The sequence below is a fragment of the Cyprinodon variegatus genome, unplaced genomic scaffold (assembly GCF_000732505.1).
Source record: "Cyprinodon variegatus isolate N-32 unplaced genomic scaffold, C_variegatus-1.0 Scaffold1334, whole genome shotgun sequence".
In the NCBI taxonomy this organism is placed as follows: domain Eukaryota; kingdom Metazoa; phylum Chordata; class Actinopteri; order Cyprinodontiformes; family Cyprinodontidae; genus Cyprinodon; species Cyprinodon variegatus.
The window spans coordinates 37,364-45,147 of record NW_015151787.1 but is presented as its reverse complement, the minus strand read 5'-3'; the positions used below and the strand labels follow the sequence as shown (position 1 = coordinate 45,147).

The following is a 7,784-nucleotide window of genomic DNA, read 5'->3' as shown; positions in this document are numbered from 1 at the left end:
AATTTATTCAAATAAGGCTGGCTTTTGCTCCTCCAACTAGGAGCTATCTCTGACACTCAGAAAACCTTAGAGCTTCCCCTAATTTACGGCAAACATCTGGGGTCATTTGCTTCTTTGTTTTAACAAGAAAAAGCGGAAAGCTTGTCTTGGCATCTAGAATTCTTAAGGTCATAAAACACAAGACAAGCTTCCACAGATAGCTATGGAATGCGGGGACTCTTCCTACCATAAATTCTCCGGAACAAACTTAAATTCAGTAATTTGGTTCAAGGAAAGGTTATCTTCACAAACTTGTTCAAAATTAAGAGTGTTCAACATACCTTTTACACATGCCATAAGATTAACTGTATTAAAAACTAAAAATAATAATTTTTCTTTAACACTAGCTAGGCTAGGCTGCTTTTAGCTTAGCTAGCAGTAATCGAACATATATTTACCGCTAGCTTGGGGTTGTGCACCATCTTCTGTTCCTCGAGTTCATCTCTCCCGCAAAGTTGTTTGACTGCAGAGCCGCCATCTTGTCCTCTATGGACAGCAACCTGGAGTGCACCGAATTCTCTAGCTGAGTGAGCCTCTCATTCATGTCGGCAGTATGTTGGGCAAGCTGACGAGACAGTCCACTGATAGCAATCAGCAGTTTCTTCTCATCAGTCTGCAGACTGGCTGACAGTTGTGGATTGCGCCCAAGAGGAGTTGAAGGCGAGTTGAACGCGAAACGTCGTCCAGCCATTGATCACCTACCAGCAAAATCCAAACAAAGGAACTGGAGATAAAGTTCTTCTGACAAACATGTCTGCTTGCCCATAAGCTCACACGTGATTGGACGAGCAGTCGAAGGCTCGTCAGGCTCCTCCAATCACATACGAGGTCATTGTTATACGGAAGGACTCGTGAGAACAGCTCACGTCTATCATGTTTTTTTTGTTGTTTTTTTTTTTTTGCTTTATTGGCAATTCCGTGTAACAATACAGAGTAATTCAAACATCAAACAAAGATACACAGCAGTTGGTGACATTATAACTTTAAAAAAAAAAAAGAAATAGAATGTAAAAAATAAATAAAAATAAAACAAGGGAAACAAACATATAAATAAATAAACAAGGTAAAAAATTCCCTTTGTCATCAAGAATGTGCATTATCGACCATATACCACTTTCTAGCCAGCTCTTGTAAAATAAAGACTTGTTCCTGAATAGGACATATCCGTAGTTCCATAGTGGGGTGTTATGAGGACTAAAATTATGCTTAAATATTAGTTTCCAATAAAGTAAGATGCGTTGATGAAAAGAAGAAAGTTAAACAGGCAGTTTCTTAGGATCAAAATCACATTTAAGAAGTCGCGTCTATCATGTAAACATGGCTTTATCCCCATCCGGACAGACATTTTTATGGAAAGCCAATAGAAAGGGTAAAACTCCCCCTGCAACCCTGATTTGCATTTGTATAGCTCACAGCATTTTCATTTACATGTTAAAGCCTCCCCTAGAATTCCATGGGGGGGAGGCATGGGGGGAACACTGCCTAAGAAAGCCCACGTCAATTTCTGACAATTTATGGGAGTTTTCGGTGTTGCCTGCAAATTACCGTGAACAGACGTTAACCTGAAGTTCCATGACAATTTACAGTGCAGCATAGTGACGAAAATCACACTTTTCATGTAGTCATACAGATTCCAAAAACTTTTATTCATATCCAAAATTCCCCCACATACTGTGATCTTCCGAAGATTCCTTAGGGGTTGCTAAATACTGCAAAGGTACATCATACATTTGAATTCCTATGTTGTTCTTGTTTTTAAGTTTTTATTTTGTCGGAAGACTTTTGATTCTGTTGCTCCTTTGGACATTACACTTTCAAGAAATAACCTCAGCTTCCATCTTTGCATTTTAATCCTATAAACCTCCACTCAACCTGATATAAGATGTCAAACATGCATTTTGCATAACATCCCCATTTTACCATAAAATTAAATTTCAATTCTTAACAAATTCTTTAAAGAAAAATTATAAAATCAACAAAAGATATTTAGTCAATCTTTGCAGACTACTATCTGACAACCAGGAGAAAAAAAAAACAAAAAGGAAGCCTCTTATATCAACATATATAAACTGATAAAAAAAATTGTCTGACAGTCACATCTTCTTAGTAATTTTTCATAAGTAGTAAGTTGTGACGTCAGACCAAATATAAAGAGGAAGAACAGACTTACTTCTACTGTAACATACATTCTGACTTTCCTCCCTTCCCCATAACAAGTTCTTTTTCAAGCTATCGTCATCTAAAACCTGCATGATGAAGATCTTGTATTTTTCAGCATTTATGTTTGCTATGATTGTGCTGACTAATGCCCTGGGTGAGTTTTGTACAAAATTATATTTTTAATGACCATTGCTAATTAAATTAAATTACATATTTGTTTACAAGAGCCACATTTTAACTTGGCATTCTTGTTAAATATGACAAATTATCAAATAATTGAAATTGTATTAATTAATTTAGAAAGATGATGGAAATTATTGTAATTAACAGCAGCACCTTTTCCAATTACTGTTTAAACTATACGTTTCTTCCAGACGCACAACTGGATGATTGTAAAATCGGTCAGTGTATTAACATAATTATTATTGCTCATTTTCTTCATCTTGATACATTAAACATGCTCGAAAATAATATGAATTTATGCTATCTTGAAAATTTTCCATTCTAAATGTCTGGTGTGTACATGGAAAAAGCATATTTCAGTCTTTCCTTAATATGCAAATAATTTTTAAATAACTTAAATAAGAATCTAACAGAAGTCCTCATATTAACTGCTGGTTCTCAGCAGAGAGTGATCCGGTGAAAAGGTCTGTCCAGTGCTCTCATGGTTGGACTCCGCTCAACGGCCGCTGCTTCCGTTACATTCCAAGGCCCATGAGTTGGGCCAAAGCTGAGGTTTCAAAGTACCTTTAATTCAGCAGATTATTCACTTTTTCTAAGTAAATGTTACAGAAATATGTCACTTCTTTTTTAAACGCCATGTGTAGAAAAATTGTTTATCCATGAGGGGAAACCTGGCATCGGTTCACGACATTGAGGAGTACCATGAGATCCAGAGGCTGATCCTGACTTCTGGCCATGAGTATAAACAGACCTGGATTGGAGGCACTGATGCACAAGAGGTATTTTATTTAACACAACAGTTTAATCTTCTATAATTCACTTACCCTCCTATAAATTCTGTTTGATTTTATAGGAGAATCAGTGGTTTTGGAGTGACGGTACTCCTTTCCACTTTACCAACTGGTGTTCTGGAGAGCCTAGTAATACATGGAACATACATGGAAATCAGCATTGCCTTCAAATGAACTATGGATGTAAGATTATGTTTAACTTGATTAAAATGTCTTATTTGGAGTTGCTTCATTAAGTATGTTGTTGTTTATGACATTTATTATTATTTAGTTAAAGGGTTGTATCATCAATTTAATCTTTTTGAATAAAAGTTTTCAATTCTCCTTTTTTTAATGCAGATCGGAAGTGCTGGGATGACTTACAGTGCTCCTACCCTAGACCATCTCTCTGTGCCATTAAAGGCAACTGAACATTCTTTAATTCTATCCTTTACTCTATTGCTGTTAAACAACTTATGAAAACAAAAGACTTGCAACATTTACTGATTTATCATTAATTCTTTGGACTTCTTCCTAATTAAATAATCTGAATTTGTTGTGGAAGTCTGCTTTAACCGCTGCTTTATTCTGTTGAAAATAAAATGCTCCAGCAAGAAGATGAAAAATGGTTGTTTTTCATTGAAACTTAGGCTCTCTCCAGGTACAGTCCAAAAACATAACTGTAATTGGCTTCTCTGAATTCCCCTTAGGTGTGTGTGTGTGTTGTTTTGTCCTGTTTGTTTTTGTGTCGCCCTGCGATGGACTTGCAACCTATCCAGGGTGGATCCAGACTCTCAGTTGGAGAAAGATGCCAGCACTCCTCACAACCCCATTCGAGATAAACATGACGGAAAATAGATGGATGGAGGAATAAAAGATAAGCTTTACTCTGAAAGCTGAAGTATGACTTATTTTTTCTACCATGTTTAAAAACTAAAACAAAAAAGCAAATGCTACACACCATGTCAGGCTTAAACCAAGTCGAACTTGTGGTCTGCTTTGTCATCATTCAATTCAAATGAGATCAACCTTGATAAAATCAGAAAATACTTCATTTGAGTTTATCTTTATATCAACATTTCAAATCACCACAAAACCAGCTAAAAGAACAATTGATTGTTGACTGTTTTCTGATCTCAGCTTAAATAAACTTGGTGTTACTGTTCAAACCACAGGCATTTGACAAACATGACATAATGTCAGTTTCCAGAACTTTTGTTTATGCATCAAACCCTGGTGCACAAACTCCCAAAAAAAAGAAAAAAATGCCATTACTCAAAACAGTAAAAGAGTTTTTCTAGGCATGCTCCCTGTCATCAATTAAGTCTCCTGAATAACCTTCACCTTACCATACAGTTTTAAATTCAATAAAATTATTGTTAATATCTTTTGTAATGTGGGATCACAAAATAGTGTGCTATGTATGACTGTTGGAACAAATGTATATATAAACATCTCATATTTACTCTTTTTCTAATACCTTTTATCCTTTCATACTGAATATGACATTTATTGACATTTGCTAACATGGTTGTCCCTTAGACATACACACACCCATTAAATAAAATGATAAATTAGTATTTCAAATAACACAAAACTGAAAAAGAAATAATATTTATTATTAAAATGTACCTTACTTTACTAAAGTGGATATGATTTCCCATATAATAAAAATATAAACACATTTTGCTTTGCATGAAATAATTTTCTCTATTATCTTCATTCTTGAGAACTTTGTATTGTTTTTTGTTTTTTTTTTGCCTGTGTGATCTTTTTTTTTTTTATTCTAACTATTGTTCTCATGTACTAAATACCAAAATGTCTATTTCCTCTCTCAAACACTTCCCAAAAAGTTCTTCTACTTAAATAAAAATGTTTTAGTTAATCTGAAAAAGGAAATAATGAAAAAAAAACATGGATTTGTCAAAAAAAGGGCGGGTAACTATAAAGTCAAAAAGTTAGAGAATCAGATGTGACAAGTTATGCAATTTATTTTGCTGGTTCCTCTTTATGCTTTCTAAGAACACTTTAGAAGAAGTGAAATAAAGACCTACTTTCATTTCTCAGTACAAAACAACGCATCTAAGCCATTAGTGCTAAGTGCTAATAATGCCAAGAGATGAAACAAAAGCATTTAACATTTGTAAAAGTGGAATAGTATATATATATATATATATATATATATATATATATATATATATATATATATATATATATACTACATCCTTCAAGCTCGTGTCTTTGGAGCTTGAGGGTTCTGCGCAGTATCTTTGCTGTTCCTAGAACTGCACTCTTCTGGACCAAGATGTCTGATGTATTTCTAGGGATCTGCTGTAACCGGTCCTAAAGTTCGGGGGTCACTGTGCCGAGTGCCTCGATGACCACAAGCTTTCTCCAGTTTTTCTACAGCTCTTCTCTGAGCCCCTGGTATTGCTCTAGTTTATCATGTTCATTCTTCCTGATATTGCAGTAACTAGGTTTGCTATGTCAACCACAAAAGCTTTTCTCTGCTTTTTGTCCACCACCACAATGTTCGGTTGGTTTGCCATTATCCATTCTGTCCGTCTGTACCTTGAAGTTCCACAGGACCTTGGCTCGATCATTCTCTATCATCTTTAGGGGTGTTTCCCACTTTGACATTATGGTTTACAGCCCATGCTCTGCACAGATGTTCCTGTATACCATTGAAGCTACTTTGTTATGGCGCTCCATGTAAGTTTTCCCTGCCAGCATCTTACACCCTGCAGTTATGTGCTGGATTGTCTCAGGGGCCTCTTTGTACAGTCTGTACCTGGGATCTTGTCTGGTGTGGTAGATCTGGGCCTCTTTTGCTCTGGTGCTTTGGGCCTGCTCCTGTGCAGCCATGCTGAGTGGCTCTCTGTTGTCCTTCAGTCCGGCATTGTCTAGCCATTGGTAGGTTTCCTGATATCTGCCACTTCGATTACGTTCCAGTGGTACATCCCATGTAGGGGCCTATCCTCCCATGAGAGAGCCTCTGGCGCCCCATCTTTTGTTCCTAATTGTTTGAGACATTCACTGAGCATCTCAATTGTTGGAGCCTTTTCCTTTATGTACTTATAAATCTTGGATGTTTCATGCTGGATAGTGACTCTTATGCTCACTAGTCCCCGGCCTCCTCCCTTACGGCTGGCATACAGCTTCAGAGTGCTGGATTTGGGGTGTTACCCTCGGTGCATGGTTAGGAGCTTTTGTGTCTTAACATATGTGGCCTGTATGTCATTCATTGGTCTGCTTATTATTTCTGCAGGGTATCTGATTACTGGCAGAGCATAGCTATTTATAGCCCAATAATTATTTTTGCCATTCAGACTGCTCCTTAGGACCTATCTCACTCGGAGGCATTTGTCCATTGCTGCTTTCCTTGTCACCTCTTCGAGGTTGCCATTTGCTTGTGGGATTCCGAGGTATTTGTAGCTGTCCTCAATGTTTGTTATTGTTCCTTCTGGGAGTGAAACCCCACTGTGTTTACTACCTTCCCTCTCTTAGTTAGCATCCAACCACACTTGACATCCATTCTGTCTGATTTCATAACATGGGGGGGGCACCTTTAACCTTTCATTAAAACCAGCACAAATAGAATTGAGTTATTAGACACCCATTGTGTCTGATTTGAAGAAGGTGGTGGTGGTGGGGGGGTGTTGTTTGACCTTTGATGGCCTCTAGAAACATTTCTTTATATCTTTAAAATGATAGAGGCACAAACGAAAATTTTTGCTGCGAAAACCAGCACAAACACAGTACTAACATTTGACACCAATTTTTTGTGATTTGAAGAAGGTGTTGAGGGAACTTCACTCAGGTCTAAAGGCCTAAAACGGCAGCTCTCCCCTAAAACAAAACCACCTGAACAGATTTACTTAGAAGCAAAGTAACTCATGAAGCCCATAAAATGCTACAAACATCCAATTCAATTCAATTCAGTTTTTTTATATAGCGCCAATTCACAATACATGTCATCTCAAGGCACTTTACAGTTCACCAAATCATACAGTCAAATTGATTCAAAGTTTTCTATCTAAGGAAAACCAGTTGATTGGATCGACTCATTAACTCAAATGCAATCCCTCACACTAAGCATGCTTGTAGCGACAGTGGAGAGGAAAAACTCCCTTTAAACAGGAAGAAACCTCCAGCAGAAGAAACCTGCCATACACCTCTCTGGTGTATGGCAGACAAATGGCCCAGAGACCCTGAAGTACAGCTTCATAGGCCTTAAATCATGTGCAGGTGAGTGCTGATTGGGCTCAGACTCAAGAAACAGCACCCAATTTAGAGGCAGAGCCACAACTAGGTGTTACTAGGCTACAAAAAACAAAATTAAATCCATCTCAAAGATATAACAATAAGGAGAAATATTTCAGCATATTTGATTTGGAGATCTGCAGTGATGGGAGTAACGGCGTTGAAAGTAACGGCGTTGAAAGTAATGGCGTTACTAACACCGTTACCATTTCTAGTAACAAGTAATCTAACTAATTACTTTGACTGCAACTATAACCCAGTTACCATTGCCGACACCCCATTACTGCACGTTACTCAGGTTGCACAATTAACCTTTTTTTCATGATAGGACCTGTGCGCGCCTTGTCATGAGAGAGGGGAGGATGAGAT

At 37.3% G+C, this 7,784-nt stretch overlaps 1 protein-coding gene across 1 annotated transcript; it reads left to right on the top strand.

Moving 5' to 3' along the window:
- Window positions 1-2,313: 2,313 nt before the first annotated feature.
- On the top strand, window positions 2,314-3,750 carry LOC107102872 (type-2 ice-structuring protein-like). Its single transcript, XM_015402318.1, has 6 exons — window positions 2,314-2,353; window positions 2,574-2,600; window positions 2,828-2,934; window positions 3,027-3,161; window positions 3,236-3,356; window positions 3,513-3,750. Exons 1-6 carry the CDS (start codon window positions 2,320-2,322, stop codon window positions 3,581-3,583), a joined length of 495 nt encoding a protein of 164 aa, XP_015257804.1. The 5' UTR covers window positions 2,314-2,319; the 3' UTR covers window positions 3,584-3,750.
- Window positions 3,751-7,784: the final 4,034 nt, after the last annotated feature.

Excerpts from the sequence above, each read along its gene's own strand:
- LOC107102872 (XM_015402318.1), top strand. The coding sequence starts at position 2,320 with ATGTTTGCTATGATTGTGCTGACTAATGCCCTGG. Across the intron at positions 2,354-2,573 it reads TGTGCTGACTAATGCCCTGG|ACGCACAACTGGATGATTGT; the intron begins GTGAGTTTTGTA and ends CGTTTCTTCCAG. Across the intron at positions 2,601-2,827 it reads ACTGGATGATTGTAAAATCG|AGAGTGATCCGGTGAAAAGG; the intron begins GTCAGTGTATTA and ends GGTTCTCAGCAG.